We start from the raw sequence: 16,907 nt of genomic DNA, 5'->3' as shown, positions 1-16,907 counted from the left end.
GCCCTCAGTCCCAGTAACTGGTCTTCTTTGGCACTTGAGAACGATCACAAGTAGTTTGCCTTTTTATTCATATAGAACAAAATTTACAAAGTCATTCATACATTTTTGTTTTGTTTTTTTGTTTTTTTTTTTTTTAGTTTTGTTTTGTTTTTTTACTGACTTCGAAAATTGGGAATATTCAAAATACACTTTTACCCCACTTCATTCTTTCATTATTTACAGGTATATACAAGAAAAATGTAAGAGTTTGTTTTCTTGGTGTTTTTTTTTTTGTTTCTTTTAAATTTTGTATTAAAAAGCTCTGCTGGTTGTTTTACTGTTTGTTTTCATCATATGGATGTTCCATGTGAGGGCTCCATTGCTTCTGGAATGACTCCCCCTGGCACAGACTGAAATGACATTGGGATCGGGGTTTTCACAGGACTCTGACGAAACAGTCCTCCGTTCGGCGACCTGTGTTTACACTGTATGGAGGGCATGGTGGCTGAGCTGCTCAGGGGCAGCGGCAGGTTGCTGCCGGAGGCAGCTGTGAGTGTCCTGCTGGCACCATGAGTTGTCTGTTCTGGTAAAAAGGTGGTGACAGAAAGTTGTGTGTTCTGGTATTCGCGTACCGGTTCCAGGGTCTGAGCTGGCTGCATGCCACCGATCTCCAAGGCTGAGATTTCAATGGATGCTGGAGAGATTTGCTTGTGGGCTATGTCTTCATCAATTAAACTGTTCATGCGTCTGTGGACCTGCTCCAGGTTCACTTCTTTGTCCTAGTGAGGAAGAAATCAGAACAATCAGTCCAAACACAACCTCCAGTCCTGTCTGGCCCCCCTCTACTTCCTCTGTGTGACAGGAGTTGCTGTTCCCTTATTACATTGCTTCGATTTCATCTGTGCCTATGTAAAACCTCAAGGTCTGCCCAACATCTCCAGCTGAGAAACACATGCTGAAGAACACACCAGCTCAATCTCAGCATGCAAAAGCCACTGATGTTGTCAATCTCATCCTCCTTGGAGGTAAACCAGTGGCTCTGGTTCAGCTAACTGGAGCTGACACCAGGGACCAGCACATCCTATAAGCCCTTAGCTCACCTTGCATAAGTCCAGAAAAAAAGCACATGGCAGGCAAACAAGCGAGTTGAAAGTCCAGATTCTAGCGAGCAGCTTGCTGCCTTGTAACCACAAGACAGCTCACCAATGTCTCATCTAGCTGCAGTGCATTTTCTCAGGAAAACATTAGTAAAACACTGTGCACAGCCTAGCTGACTGCAGGGCAAATGCTTCATGTGCCAAAATCTACTGGCTAGGGGTTGTGGTGGTGAAGAAGTCTTCCCTTTCCAGCAGGAAGCCCTGGGTCACCTGTGTGGCACAGACTACAGACCTACTGGAACAGCACTAAGAGAGACCTACTCTGGGAGCCCTGGAGAGAGGACCACTCATTTGTGTTTTGAACAGTTGTGTGACCAACTACAAGCTGTCTATCATCTTGACATGTCATCTGGTAAAAGTCTGTCTGTGATCAGAGCTTAGGAAAGTAACGCTGGTCTTTAGAGAATGCATCACTGTCTTCCGAGAATGCGCTGCAATCTCTTCAAAGGACTTTCGGGACCACTTACTTAATATGTTTTAGCTTCCATGAGGAAATATGGCAACAGAAGTTGTCTTTAAAACCTGAAGCAGCGAAGACCTATAATGAGCTGTTTGTCACCTCAGCACCGCATTCAGGGTGCTCAAATTGGAAAGCAACAAAACCGGCAGGGTAAAGTCAACCAACTGGGATGCTGTATGACTGAATTTTAATAGCTAGCATTATATTGCCAATAAAAAGGTTTATAATATATCATTTCTCTATATTTCATAAAGCACAGCTGTGATCTGCAGTTGTAGTTATTTGATGTAAGTGTAGCAGCAAAGCATCTATAAAAGCCCAGCAATCCTAGAACTGGAGAAATTCCCTGGTCTGACAGAAACCTGTAATTGCACTAGGCAATCAGCAAGATTCCAGCCTAAGAAGTAGGATTACTGGAAACGCATGTGTTCCAGTAACCTCTAATTGCCCACAGATCAGTGTATTCTTAAACGTTGGTTAAACTCAACATCAGCGGTCTTACAGATGCTCTAGTACAAGGTGCTGCTACCACACACTCCTCATGATCTTTGGCCATCGGTGTTCAAGTGGAGCACAGAGAATTACAATATTCTGGTGGTATCCACTGCTATGCAGCTTTGCTTTCACCTGTAAATTGACAAGTCAACTCCAAAGCCCTTGATTCCAGTCAATGTCAACTACAGATCTGATTCTAACCTTGTGATTTAACACCACTTCTACATTACTCAAGAACCATTGGATTTGCTGATGTCTGTATGGATTTGGAAATGAAACAGTGTTACATGATGATGAACCCAAACCTGTGTCCTTAGCTTAGGCTAAATCCATATTGATTTCAACTGGAGTACAACTGTTCAACAATTACAAGGCTGAGCTACATGTTGCACCTCCTTTGTTAATCAGTAGAAAATGAATTCCTATTTCATTTACATCACAAAACCACCAAAATCCCAATGAAGCTCCCAGAAACCCAGTGGATATCATCTTCCTCACCAAAGAACCAAACTATTTTTTAAAAAATACTGCTTTTTCAGCCAAGTCCTCTAATCAGATAATTTCAAGTTAGACAAAATCAATGGACAGTCAATTAAACAGATAAATTTTTGTGGCAGAGAGGGGCCAGGCAATACTTAATGAGATAACCCCTGCAGCTGCATTAAGTCCTTCTTGCCAACAGCTGTACTTGACCTGTCAGGCTCTTCATTCAATAAGCTGGACAATGCACCAAGCTGATGATAACACAGAGGCTTTCATAAACTCTGTAGCTAGATAAATTTATCTACTATTAATTATTACTATTATTATTCCTATATTAATAATATAGGAATAATAATAATAATTAGTATTACTATTTTATCTACTATCTATTAATCCACAGGGAGTTGTGGTACAATGGCCAAGAGATTACATGGATCTAATACACAATTTTATTTATTTCTATTTCTTGAAGTAAAATTGCGGACTAGGGGCAAGTGTGAGAAATGTTCTTGTATTATACTCCGCTGGGAGTAAGGGCTTGACCTCTCGGGGCACGTTACTTTTGCACAGATGTCCCACTGCGTGCTGCTGTGTTTTCCTCAGCTATCTGCCAATGAAAGCTCACTGCAAAGTTCTGCTTACCCAAAGACTTCAGCTACCACCATGTATGAGGTTATCTGTGTCTAAGGAAGGTAACGACCAGAAGCACATTATATATTGCTTCTTCAGGTACCCTGTACTATTTCTTTTCTCAAAAACACTGCTAGATTTGATTTAGACTCCTAGATTGGCATTCTAGTTATCTGGGACCCATATTCTTGCTAAGCCCCTACTACAAAGTAAGAAAAAAGTAGAGAACTCAGGTTAGAACTGAGCAAATACTAGAACAAATCTTTCTAAATAAGACTTTGGAGAAATGTTCATGACTCTTAATTTTTCTGAGCTTTTGGAAATACTATACGACTTCTTCAGACCATTGCAAGTGAAAATATACATCAAAATTTTATTTGTATTTTTTGATTGCAAGCACATCCTCAGTGCATTCCATCCTGCTTTGCTATGGGAACAAATATAATGTGTCTGAGGTAACTAACCAAGCCAGAGGGAAAGGTAGAGTTTCAATACTTGCAACATGCAGTCATTAACCCTTTACAGAGGAAAAATACATTTGTGAATGAAGCGTGCTCTTCATTTGGAGCATCTGTGCACAAAAGGTCATAAATTCAAAGGATGATTTAATTCTGGTTATATATGTAGCTCAGCTTTTTTAAGATGTAAACATGAAGAGCCACAGATGGGACACTCTTCACAGACATCTCCCGGTCCAGACCAAAGGGGTTATGAAGGACCACATCGTTTAGAACGTATCCCTCTGCTGGCCTAACAGGATTGCCCTCTTTTCTTCTACTATGCACAGTCCAGCCCTGGGACAGCATTCCTCAGAAAAAGGGGGATTTGCAGTTGCTTACATTTTACATTATAAACTTATGTTTCAGCGTGCTATAGTTTTCATTATAAAGAAAAAGCAAAGCCTAATTCCTGCACACAGACATCATATTTTGTCAACTACAGAATACCTTATGAAGTAAGTAGAGAAGTAAATGTTTGGGATTTTTTTTTTTAAGATGTAGGAATGGGGATTTTATTTGCCTACTTTTAACTCTCTTTTCAACATTAAGGACAACTTTCCGGCCTTATTAAAATCAGAGAAAACTTTTTAAAGGCTTTCACGAGCCCAGAAGTTCACATCATTCCTTCTTTTTGTTGTTAAAATAAAATGTTTGTAAAGGTTAAGGAAAACAACTCTGTCTCTGAGGAATAATAAAACCACATTTTAAAAGGTTCTTCCCTTTTTCTTTGTCTTATTAGATGAAGAACAGCTAAATAACTAAATGTCAAGCTTTGTATGGAAATATCTTAATGCTGAATGAATGAGCATTAAATGCTTTTTTTTTTTAAAGCTTCAAATGCTTTAAAAAACAGAACAAAACAAGATAAAAAATAGAAACTCTTGGAAAGATTAGTTTGTCATTACGTACAAGAAGACTGCCTTGAATCTGAAGATTTCTGAAACTGAAGGTTTTGAGATGGCTTTATTTGACAAACTAAGCTTTCAGAATTTGCAAATTCTGTAAATTTCATCTTTCTTTTCCTGTATTTTCTCCTGAAAAATTCAGCAATAAAGCATATGTTACTGAAAAGTAACAAGGGAAATGGAAAAAGGGTTAAATGGTAATAAAGACAGAAAAACGAATCCTAAAAGTTACGATTTTTTTGATCCCTTGTAAGCTCAGCGTTCTCCTTTATTTTTAGATCTATAATTCTCATTAAATGAGACATTTGTTATAATTTTTAAGCACTTATGTTGCATTTCTTTCATTTCCTGAGGCTTTGTCACCTTAATTGTGAAATGCTTTGCATTGCAAGAGATTTTCAAGCTTTCTGATGCTGTAACTATTGCCTATTTTTTTATTTCTCTATGAAAAAAATAATGAATTGCAATTAATAAATAACTATAAATTAATAAATTGAGGCTTGGAGCTAGAGAATGGCAGAGTCACCAGACCCGGCATGGAAAAATGAGCCATAGAAGAGGCTGGTGTGCTGGTTTTCTAGCACAGACTTCCCTTACCCAAAGGAGAGTCCCTCGGGGGAAGCCTTGCTGCTTCTCTTCACAAAGGTTTCTGGCTTCAGCTCCACTTAGCTCCCGTTAGGTCTCTCCAAGAGCTGAATGAATGAGTTCCAAACTTAATACTTCACTGTCTGACAGACATGTTACCAAAGGTTTCTTCTCTTTCTTTTCTGTACTCAATATGCAAAGCTTAGTTAATATCATAAACTTGTCACATCTCAGATGTTTCATGCCAATTCAACCTCACTTTTCATATACAGCACTACTGGATAAATGTATACACTTGTGTTGCCAGAAGGAGATCAAATATTTTTCCTTTGCTACCTTCATGATTCTATTTTCAATATTAATGTTGTACTCCAAATAGATCAGCTGAAGAAATTAATCAGGGAAGGGAAGAAAAAATATCATGTGCAAGGAAAATGAATTATAAACATAGGCTAATCCTCCTCAAGCTTAAGGAAAACAGCTAACCAAACATTACTTCTGGTCAGGAAATTATCTTATTAATAAATACCAATTTAAATGTCATTCTTCCCCAGTGAGTGTGAGTTCTGGAAGGGCAAATGAAGGACATGTTTCTGATACATCCCAAATACTTGATCATGAGTGACAGGTTCAAAGGCCTATGACTGACAGTAGAAGCACACCGTGGCAACCACTGGCATGGATTTGAAGGATGCTCACCAGAATTGTCTGGGAACGACTAACCGTGCACCTGCAAGAAACTATGACTCCCTTTCAGGGCTAACCAAGTTTGGCCTCATCATGCAGAGAGAAATTATGGCACAATATAAATGCGGATAGAATGATTTACAGAGTAATCAATATTTTTTTCTAGCTTATTTTCTGTGACTTTTAACAGTGGGCTCTAATAAAAGCATTTGGGCAGTCAGATTGAAAGAATACAAAACTACTTGGGAAGTTTGGAGTCAGTTAACATCAAATTTGAGAAACATCTCACTGAGTGTTGGAAAGGAGCTATTGGCTGATGTTTTCAAGAAATGGTCTACATCACTTGAAACACAACTAATTCAAAGGTAATACTGCTCAGCTGACAGGCTTGCAATGGTTGGGATTTTCCAAAGGGAAGATTTTTGAGAAAAATATTTTTATTAAAGACACTAACATGGCCTCTTGTTCCTACTCATTATTTCTCTGATCTTATCACAAAGTTCAAGAGAAGTCGTCTGAAGAGATAAAAACGTTGCAAGCTGATAAAGCAGCTTCAGTAAGGCCAAAAAGGGAGACAAATGGCCCAAAAGGAAGGCTGAATATCTGCAGAAATTTTATGCTAAAACTATGCTAAAACTGTGATAACTTGCATCCGCATTGCACACATGCAAATAAAACCACACTAGACTAAAGGAGAAGAAAAAGAGTGATGGTCTTGACCCTAAATATCAAGCACTAAAAATTCAGAAATGTAGCCAATATGGGCAGGCAGCCATATACACTGAGGGACTATCATGAATGCGTCGATACCTCCTGGTCAGATGCTGATAATCGAGCCAAGTACTAAAAGCTTGTTAATGCAGTTCTTAATAAGCCTCAGGAGATAGGCAGAAAATAATCCTTGAGATCTTTTAAAGCAATATAGTCTTAATCATCAGTCATGGCACATTTCTGTTTTGCCTGCTTGTTTGTTTCTGTCTTGGGTGACAATATGAAGGATTATTCTTCGTTGAGAGAATGAATGAAATCAAAACATAAATGTTAATGTTACACTTTCATTCTGAGAATTTTGTGATTAGGACCGGGGTTCAAAATTTGAATCGAGCCTCAGCCTCAGACAGACATTTCCTCTTCATACCTTGACCAGGTCACATGCCAGTCTCTCTATCATCTATATAAAACACCTCTTAACTCATACACATATGTTAAAGAATACAGGTATCAGTGGTCATGAGGCACAGATGATCGAAGACACACATGTACCCAGCTAGGAAAGAAAGGAAGTCTCTGAGGCACTTCCATGCACAGACAGACATACAGCACAACTGAAAAACAAAGCAGAGAAATAAAACCAAAACAGAGAAGTTTCCATGCTCAGGTACCCACAGGCTATTCTCTTAGTGTCAAAACCCACAGCTCTACCCAGCTACCAGCTTCTGTCCATAGGGTTTCAGACATCGCAGACTCAAACATTGATCTTGTTAAAGAGAAATGAAGAAGCAGCAGCAGTTCTGCATATGTACATTTGTTTAAGATTATTTTGAAATTCTGTATTCACCCAGGGTCATAATCATTATTTTCAGCTGCAGCTACTGCATGTGTAAAGCTGTAATTTTAATTTATTCCAGGAGGCTCTGGCAGAGTGGCAAACCAAACATAATTGGCTTGCTTGAGAAGAAAAAGCAGTAGTGATATATGTAATAGATGTGCTGCAAAACAATGACAACACAGTATGGTGTTATATTAATACAAATAACCCCTTTTTAATACGATTCAGTTTGCCACACTCATTATTCTAGAGATTCCACAGTCGACAATGCAGTGAAATGCAGACAGACGTGTAAACAGATGCAGCAATGATGTATGTTTGCTGTCATTAATTTAACACAAGCAACTGACCTAGTCAAATAGCACTTAATGTTACATAAAATTTGCCGAGTGGTTTCTGAGTGTACTCTGCTAGACGCCGGTTTGACCGTAACGGTACCTTATTAGAAATAAGTACAGATGCACCTCAAGAGTCTACTTGAAAAACTATTTTATAAATAGGCTCAACTCTGTAATCAAGCTTCTGCTCTCATAAGTGGAAACTATAGCATGTATTTGAAATTAGCAATTAACTAAGCTATTATCCATAAAACAGCTGTTAGAAGAAAGCATTGAGACTGGCATCTGTTGAGGTCCAGTAGACTGTTATCCAATTGAAAGGATAAAAGAAATGAAAGAGTTTTGCAATATATTAATTTCATTCAATGTGTAATCATCTTCAAAGACACAAAACTTCATAAAAAATTATGTACAAGAGGCCACCTTTTTCACTAGGAGGTGCTCTCCTTCACCAGAGAGCAGAAATTCCTTTATGAAGAGACAGTAATATTCTTTTCCCTTCTAAATAAACCTGAAAAAAAAGTGAGAAATAACAGAATACTGCAAAGATGACGTTAATGTGATAGAAAATTGTTCCAAATACATTGCCAAAGTTTATTTGCATCTATCCACAGACAGAAAATATCTGTAATTGGTGAAAGCAACAAACTATTACCAAAAACCAATCAAGTAACAGTGACTTGCTACAGCATTGCTACAAGTAGCAAGGAGCTTCATGAAGCAGTCCATATCCTCCCACATTCACATTGCCCTGCCTTACCCAGGTTGGATCCGTCTAACCTGAACATACATCTAGCCAGGGATCTAATTCTGAAAGTGGCTGCGACTGTCCCTTAGCCTGTCCCTGGGAGCCTTGTCCAGAAATGGACGGAACAATAAGCTCCCCACCAGGCCACCCAAGCTGATGATGCACACCAACTTAAACCAGATAAACATCTGTGTTTTACTTTTTCTCTTCAACTGCATCTGCATTCTATGGCACTGTGTGTGAATAAATATGCAGGACATAGTATCACCTGGACAAGCACCGCACATTAGGTGACAGCAGGTAGCCCCACAGTATCTTGCAGTCATCTGCTCCCACAGTCATCACAATCCATCAACTAAGCAATCTCAGAGAAGCACTAGCTAGTCTTCATAACCAACAGCAGGCTCAAACCCGCAAGGTCAGAGGCTGTGATAGCATCCTCATTTGTTACTCAATAAGAAAGGGGACATTCAGCCTCATGCTGAGGTGTTCAAGCTTTAAAATCCTTACCAACCTTGGTTCACAAGCATTAGAAGCTGATGACTCAACTACAAAGGAAATGAATGACTGGTTCACGTTATACAGACGTTTCCACAGTTTTCATGAGGTTAAAAATCAACAGAATAGTAAGAGAATGCATAGAAACATTTTTCAACACAAGCAGCAAAATGCAGTACAGGATGAGTGCTGGTTGATGAGCATGCCAATGTCTCTGCAAAGGAACTTTTTTAGGAGAAAGGAGAACTTGCACATGGATAAACCTTTACTGTGCACACACTGCATATATTGTAGTTACAGGCATTTCCAACAACACGAAGGTTAGGTTCAAGGGGAGTTCCAGGAAGAGGTAAAGATGAGGAGAAAACTAGCAAGGATTCATCTGTGCAGGCATTTTCAACAACAAACCAATTATCTGTATGTTTATTATAAATTCTCACCATACTTCTGAGGCCCAACCTCACATCGTTGGCCATCTCCAGACAGAAAGGAAAAGGAAGATGTGGGGAGAAAAAAAAAAAAAAAAGGATCAAAATAGTGAGGCTAATAATGTAATTAATATTTCATTCTTTTCAGCAAACATATGCTTATTATTTCTTATACTTCTCATTTGAAATAGCAAATTCTAGCCACTGCAAACAAAGAGGATGGCACTGAAGAGGATGGCGTTTTCAGAAATCAATTACATCTAAAATAACCCTGTGAGGTGACAGATTATTCTTTTACAAAGTAAAGATTAAATTCACAAAGGTTCTGTTCCAAAACTGACTAAAAATGAATGGATTCTTTACATTGCTTTACACAGCTTTTAAACTCCAAATTATTATCTAGTCCATAAGGAATGTAATTTTTCACTCTACTGAGCCCAAAGCAAAGCAATGTTACCCTCTAACAGTCTGATTTACTCTACTGGAGCATCAGGCATAACAGATTGCTCTATCATCCTTCTTCACCATTCCAGCCTAGTTAAATCCAAATCTCAAAACTTTCATTTTTTTCCTGTTATGCCAGAAATACAAGAGAGATTTGGCACAGGAGACACAAGGAGTTGCTTCTACAACCTGTTTGACGTCCAGCGATAGTTGCCTTGCAAAGCCTTTCCTCTCTACTCCAGCTACGTGACAGCCTTAGAAAACTCTTCCTCCTTACTATTAGACACAAATATTTCAATTAAAAGCTGAATTTTGAAAAGGTTTCTGGATCCTCATTCAGGGCTGTATTTTGGAAACTCCCCAAGCTCCTGTTTTGACATGAGAAAAGACATGGCCAGCCAAATCATTAAAATAGCTCAGCATAATAAAAATCTGGCAACTAGTTTCCCAAAACAAAACTCTTGGATACGGAATACTTCCGAAGAAATAGTACTTGTTATGTTGCGTAAGTCAAAGTAGGACTTTTCTATATACGTGCTTATAAATATGGTTCTGAATGTATGGAAAATCATAACCAAATCATCGACTTTTGTTATTGTTTTTCAAATATATGTATTTCACAATATTAGTACCTTTGATTCTTCTATACTTTGCTAATATTGAGCTCAGGTTATTTCAGGCATAAAATGATTTAAGTTCAATGGATAAATAGATTTATAAATTGCTTGATAATATTACTGTACAGTAAGTTCAGTCTTCAGCAAATCACTTCAATGCACATGCAACTTCCAGTTTAAGTTGGTTTCAAAGCAACTCAAATTTGATCCTACACCACAAAAATCAATGGAAGTGTTTTTGGTGATCTGATTGAAATCAGAATCAGACTCTTACTTAATTTTACGTGTATGTTTAAATGCTTAATTGGATTAAGGCCTAAGACACTTTATAAACCACAAAAACGTAAAAAAAATATTGAGAAAACAGTTGCATTTTATGGTTTTTATTTTAAAGTTTTACTGATTTTGTTATTGCTGAACATTCAACACCCCCTCAGAAAGTCAACTTTAAAATATCACTGTAGGCTGAGATAAAAATATACATATATTAGCGCTGTAAACATTGTGTGAAGAATCTAAAAGAATCTGACACATTACGGCTCCAATTCAGTAAAATACATAAGCTCATGCCAAGTATATGAGTAGCCACAGAAGTTCTCTGGGTGGGATAGGTGATTACTTAAATTCATCACCAAACTGGAACTTTAACCAGGTTGCTTCTTTCTGACTTCTCTGCATGGCAACATTCATTTTTTAAGCTTATTTCTGTTCAATTATTTCCTCCCTCCCCGCCCAAGGTTCATGCAGAACAAGTCTAGATTATATCCCTAAGAATCCCATTAGCAGAGTTTTCTTATATGACTGAGAAAAAAATTAAACCAAACACAAAAATCCCTTCCTTGCAGCTAGGGCAATATGCTGGAACCAAACTTGAATGCTTCAATACTGCTTTGGGTAGCAGAAGCCTGGACCCAGTGTCATTAATCATGGGGATGACATACCACTTTTAAATCTATTAAAACCTTGACCTAAATCTATGGTGATCAATAGCAAGAGTTGACTGATTTCACTGGATTCTCGATGAGCACACTATCTGTGACCAGATATTACAGAATATCTGCTTCACCATTAGGGACCTCTAAGGACAAAATCTCGTTTCTTCACTCATGTAAAAAGTCAACGCTGAGCTAGTTGAGATGCTCTTCCAGCTATTACCAATTTCTGTACAAGGAAATTCATATATTATATCCTCCTCTTTTTTTTTTTTCTTTAACTCATTCTTCCAGCTTATACTTCAACATTAAACAACATTAAACTTTGTGTTCTGGGATGACTGATTCCTAACACTGCTTTGCCGATTTAAAAATGCTAGTTAAATGAAGTTTCTCAGCTTATTATATTCAAAGCTAGTTTGAAACTGAGTTTCTAGATGGCATTAAAATGCATTATTTTGCCAGGGTTTGCATTATTTATTTTCCCCAAAAAACTTTATTTATTCTTAGAAAAGTAGAATACAATACAGTGGTACAAACAAATGCAACTGAGCAAAAAATGTACAAAGATTTCAGACATGTCATAAAAATACAGAAAAAATAATTTAAAATAAAACCAAGACAAAATATAAAGGACATGCAATGAAGGGAAAATAAAATATCGGTTTGATGATTTCATGTTTCCTTTCACTCTCAAAGGAACCATCCTGGGGGAAATCAAATTGTCAGATAAAAAGATAACACCACAAAGGAGACAAGGTAAATGAAGTGACAAAGAAAAAGATAAGGAAAGTGAAAATAATGGTGAAAGCATAAGACTCTTTAATAATCAAAAACAACACTGCTGACACCATGCTCAAGGTACGGAAGCCTTGATTGCCATGGAATAATATCTGGTTGGAGAACTGAAGTGAGACGAATACGGTGACAAATTTTGATCCATTGGACTCGTATTTGCTAGCTCATATTTCCACTTCTAAGGTACACTGGGTTTCACAGTCTTCTAACGCCAGAGAAGAGTCCTAGTGGGTAACTTTCATGACTGCTTAAGTTTTTGAGGTAGGCTGGAATTTGCATATCATCGAACACGGAAACAGGGGAACTTAAGGCAGATCATACGAGGCTGCCCTGGCCAGAGATACAGGTTTTCTTTCTTTCATCCTACATACTGCCAAGATCTTTGTGATAATTTTTAGAGCGATTTTGCTACCTCCCACTATCCTATAGAGCTAGAAAGCGCTGCAGAATCCAGACTTTTTGAGATTCAGTAACAGTTAAAACATTATTAAGCTGGGAGTAGCAGGAAATAGGAATGATAAGATGCTGTTACTAGTACACAAGTCTGTTCCCACTCTGGACATACCTGAATTGCTGCCCTTGTTTAACCAGTTAAAAATAAGAAGTGAGAACAGAAAAGTGAAAAGAGTCTGTTGAATGAAATGATTTTGCAGAAGCATGAGAAAGTTAAGAAATCACAAACTAAGCTATGAAGACTATGATTGTTAATGAATTATAAATTTGACACAAGTTATGAGGCAATGACTAGCAGCAACTTAGGAGGTGGAAAATTACGCTATTCCTTTGCCAGTAAAAACCCCAAATCCTCATGCACTACAAAATCTCAAACACACTGGGTATGGTTTCTGAAACATTCACATTGCTAGGAGTAGCACAGTTGGTTTGGAGAAAATACATTTCTGATTTATAATATATTATCTGAGCTAAGAAAGAATCAAACCAAGAATTTCTGGAGATCATTCTAACATTGTCTTTCAACAGCTGTATTAACAATTAGTGAATCAATGTCACCTTTTACGGAAGGCGCAACAAGTACCAGTTCCCAGCAAAAAAAATCATCCTGTGTAAGTGACTAATTTTCTTTGATGTGTGGTTGCCTGTTAATTTGTTTTTAGTGAATACATCTTGTGCACAGTGAAAAATAAGGAAATTCAACTGTCTTTCTGTGAATAGTACAGTATTTTATCTTTGCTTCTAAGTTTCCATTGTTTTGGAGTATAGTATGTGGATGAACTAGGAGTGCTTTCCTAATAATTCCGAAGAGATCACAGAAGTAATAATCTTCAAGGGGAACAGTACATCACAATCAGACACAGCTGATAAAGCACAGAGGATGCTGGGGAGTCCAAGCAGCTACACTCGATTGTAATGACAATGAAGATTTGAAAATTGTCTTTCAGTCTGTCAAATGGAATAAAAGATACCAACAACCTGATGATGTGGCAAAGCCCTTGGCAGTTAAATGATCCAAACTATATTACAGCTTACTGATATCATGAAATAAATGCATGGGACTCATACCAAAAGATATAGAAATCCAGAGATAATTACTGAAAGCTCAACATTCCTGTGGTACCAGGTTTCAATAACTTTATCTGATTGCTCAGTTATTCAAAAGGGACATAGAGTGACTGAACAGAGATTCCAGAATAAATATTAGTTTTCATTTTTTATTTTACAACTCTCCAAATTTCTGAAGCTTATCAAAGTCAAAAGATTAGGTATCAGTATTGCAGGTTGAGTAGCAGCTGTGTAAATTCAAGATTTTAATACATAGATGTATGAGCTGGCTAAATTTCATTGTGGGTATAGGATGGCTGGGTATTAACAATAATTAGGAGAGAATGATTATAAATTCTAGAAAATCTGATTTGAAAAACATGACTAAACCTAAATTTTCCTGAATTAGAAAATAATAAGGGCATTTAGGCATTACTAGATGTCTTTACATCTTCAAGAGATTACGAACTTGACCCCTAATAGAAGAACGTGGCATGGTGCTGCAGCCGTATGTTTTTCTGCTGATGTTGGAACTAACCTTTCTTTTGTTAATCTGATTTGATAATGATTAAATTAAGAATTAAAACAGATAACATTAAGATTGTTACAGTAGAACTCATTAGAAACATTTTTACAAATCTGCTTCAAATAGAATAAAAATACCTATCTTGTATCAGCATCCTGAAAATCAACCCCGTCTTCACTCTTCCAGCAAGAAATTTCACTATTCTTTGCATGATAGAATTGTGAACCAACGGCAACTGTGGTTTTGGGAAAGTAAAGGAAGTTCATCTTTCCTGGAGGTTTACCTTAATGGACTGACTTAATGGGTAGAAAAATACTATTTTTTTAACTGGGTGGGGCAGATTTTCTTCAAATGCAAGCAATGTAAAAAATACTCCGACTAGAAGTAGTCTCCATCTGACATAACTCTTCCTATAGAGTCTCTACAAATGTGGATCAGACGCATGTCACAGTCCAAGTTATGCTGCCAGGTTTCAAAGGCAGCCTTCCCGTACCTCCCAGTTACATAGTTAACACTATATTTTTCACACTCATTGTAATTAAGAGTGGTGATTTATACCACACTGACGTCTGAGTCCTTGAACAGCTCAATGTATTGGCTCAGGCTAACCTCCACAAAAGTCAAGGGAATACCAAGTAGAAAAGGAAAACACAAAGAACTGGCAGATATCAACGCTTTAACGTCAGCTGAAAACATTTCTCCAATGCTAATGAAGGCTGTGCAGATTCCTCCAGCCACAGACTTCACAGACCCACGACATACAAAATGATAGTCTCTAAAAAAAAATCCTTTTTCTCTTTCCAGTAAGCAGCGTGTCTGCCCAACCCTGTAATAAATCTGCCAGAGCAGTTGTGCATACATCTTCCCAACATCTGTTTTTTGAATTGGCAATGGTTGGCACGATACAGCCTACCAAGTGGGTCACGCCAAAGCAGGAAGGACTCACAAGTCACAACAACTCATCATTCAATCCCAAATCCACTGTAATTTTCTATAACGGATTTAGAAAGCTCCTGACAGGGTAGGATCACAGAAGCCAAACACACCTCCTTGTCCTTCCCCTCATGAGGTGACACCAAAGTCCAATCTTAGGCTGCAAGAAAACCAGCCCCTTCCATGACCCTCTGCAAGCTCTGCACTTTACAGAAGAAAATGGCTGGGAGACAATCCAGTTGCCACAATTCTTAGGTGATATCACAGCGCTCGTGTTCTGCCAAAGCCCTCCCAAAAGCAGACGAAAATCAGCAGCAAGACTCAAGTTTGCAGCTGTTACAGAACCAATGGCTCGGCTGGAGCATCAGGTACAGTTAAGAGGCAGATTTTAATGTTCTGTGTACGTTATGCATGCCATGGCTCTGTCATTGCGGCTATTGCTACAGAAACATTGGATACCACACAGCGAGAGAAAGGAAATACCCCAAATACACTTCCTCCTGGAAACCCAATCCTCTTTTTGCTTTCGGTCCCCTAACGCTCAGCCACAGTTCCCGACTCAAGCAGAGGGGTCCCCAGCACTCAGTGTCCCCTCATCCCTGGATCTTGTCCTTTCCAAAGTTTCCAAACTTGGTTCTCCCAAACACGTTGAAAATCCTCAACCAAGCCTGGTTTCCTACCTCAACCACAGAGATTTCCATTGGCAATCCCCTCCAATTCCTCCTCACCAGTAGTACATACATAAAATATCTCTAATCTACCAAGAAGTAGCTGCTACATTCATTTGCTAATTCATCTGAGCGGTCACCGCAATCCGCGGGCCGCTCGGGGTGCGCTGCCATGAGCGCGGGCGCGCTAGTCACGTACGCAGCCCGGCCGCCCGGGCCGACCAGAGCGAGGTGTGCGGCGAGGGGACGGGATCGCGGCCGGAGTGAGACCGGACACCGTCTGCGGGGGGTCGGGGCGAAAGCAAAGTTTAGATTGTACCGACAGGTGGCCACGTCAGGCCACCCAGGTGTCCCCGAGGCCCCTGCCTGTGCCCGGCGCTGGGCGGCAGTCGCCCTTCCCTCCGGCTGCCCTGCTCTGATCCACAGCTCCTTCTAGCCACCTGCCTTTTGTGGCACCCAGCTGGCCTTTGTGGGGACCCCTCATTGCGTTCCATCCCACCTGCCCTCCTTATGCTTCCCTCCTGGCTGGCTTGGCCTGTGAGCCCTCATCCCTGTGCCCTCTCCTCCGGAACACACACTTTCTCTTTTGACCTATACACCTGCTTGTGCCAGGGCTCCCGCTGAGCCTGTTCCCTCTCTCTTGGCAGCACTCACCTCACTGACCTTTCCTGAGCCTGTTTGTGTGTGCTCTGCCTGAGTTTCATTTGCCTCCATTAACCTGGACTGGCTGCGCCCTAAGGGCAGACCCAGCCTCACGCACAGGTGATCTTCCCAAGTACAGCTTTGCTGTAGGGGTAACTTCATTATACTTTAAAAAATGGGAGCTTGAAGTATTCTGTTGTTCATCATGGAAACAGCAAAAGAGGATGTACAGAGTAACCCTAACCGAGAACCCATTGGAGGGAAAGGGGGAGGAGGAGAGGGATGGGAAGGGGAGAAAAGACACAACGGGGTAGCCAGGGATCTGTAATAATCCTTCATATAGATATAAAAAGAGAAAAGAAGGGAGTGGGCAAAAAGGCAATGTTTAAAGTCAGGAAAATAGAT

The 16,907-nt window shown here is 39.2% G+C and overlaps 1 protein-coding gene across 3 annotated transcripts in view; it reads right to left on the bottom strand.

The window, feature by feature from the left end:
- Positions 1 to 329: 329 nt before the first annotated feature.
- Positions 330 to 16,907, bottom strand: part of GRID1 (glutamate ionotropic receptor delta type subunit 1) — a 548,463-nt gene continuing 531,885 nt past the window's right edge. For 2 of the 3 annotated variants that reach the window (XM_086616474.1, XM_086616475.1), the window contains 2 exons: positions 9,455 to 9,490; positions 330 to 758 (listed from right to left, as the gene is read on the bottom strand). In XM_086616474.1, coding sequence (XP_086472600.1) covers positions 330 to 758; positions 9,455 to 9,490 — 465 coding nt within the window. The remainder of the gene's footprint in view (positions 759 to 9,454; positions 9,491 to 16,907) is intronic. The other variant, XM_086616476.1, reaches the window with a different exon arrangement.

The sequence above is a fragment of the Tauraco erythrolophus genome, chromosome 9 (genome assembly GCF_009769465.1).
Source record: "Tauraco erythrolophus isolate bTauEry1 chromosome 9, bTauEry1.pri, whole genome shotgun sequence".
In the NCBI taxonomy this organism is placed as follows: Eukaryota; Metazoa; Chordata; class Aves; order Musophagiformes; family Musophagidae; genus Tauraco; species Tauraco erythrolophus.
Note: the sequence above shows the minus strand (reverse complement) of the source record. Positions and strands in the feature narration are given on the sequence as shown.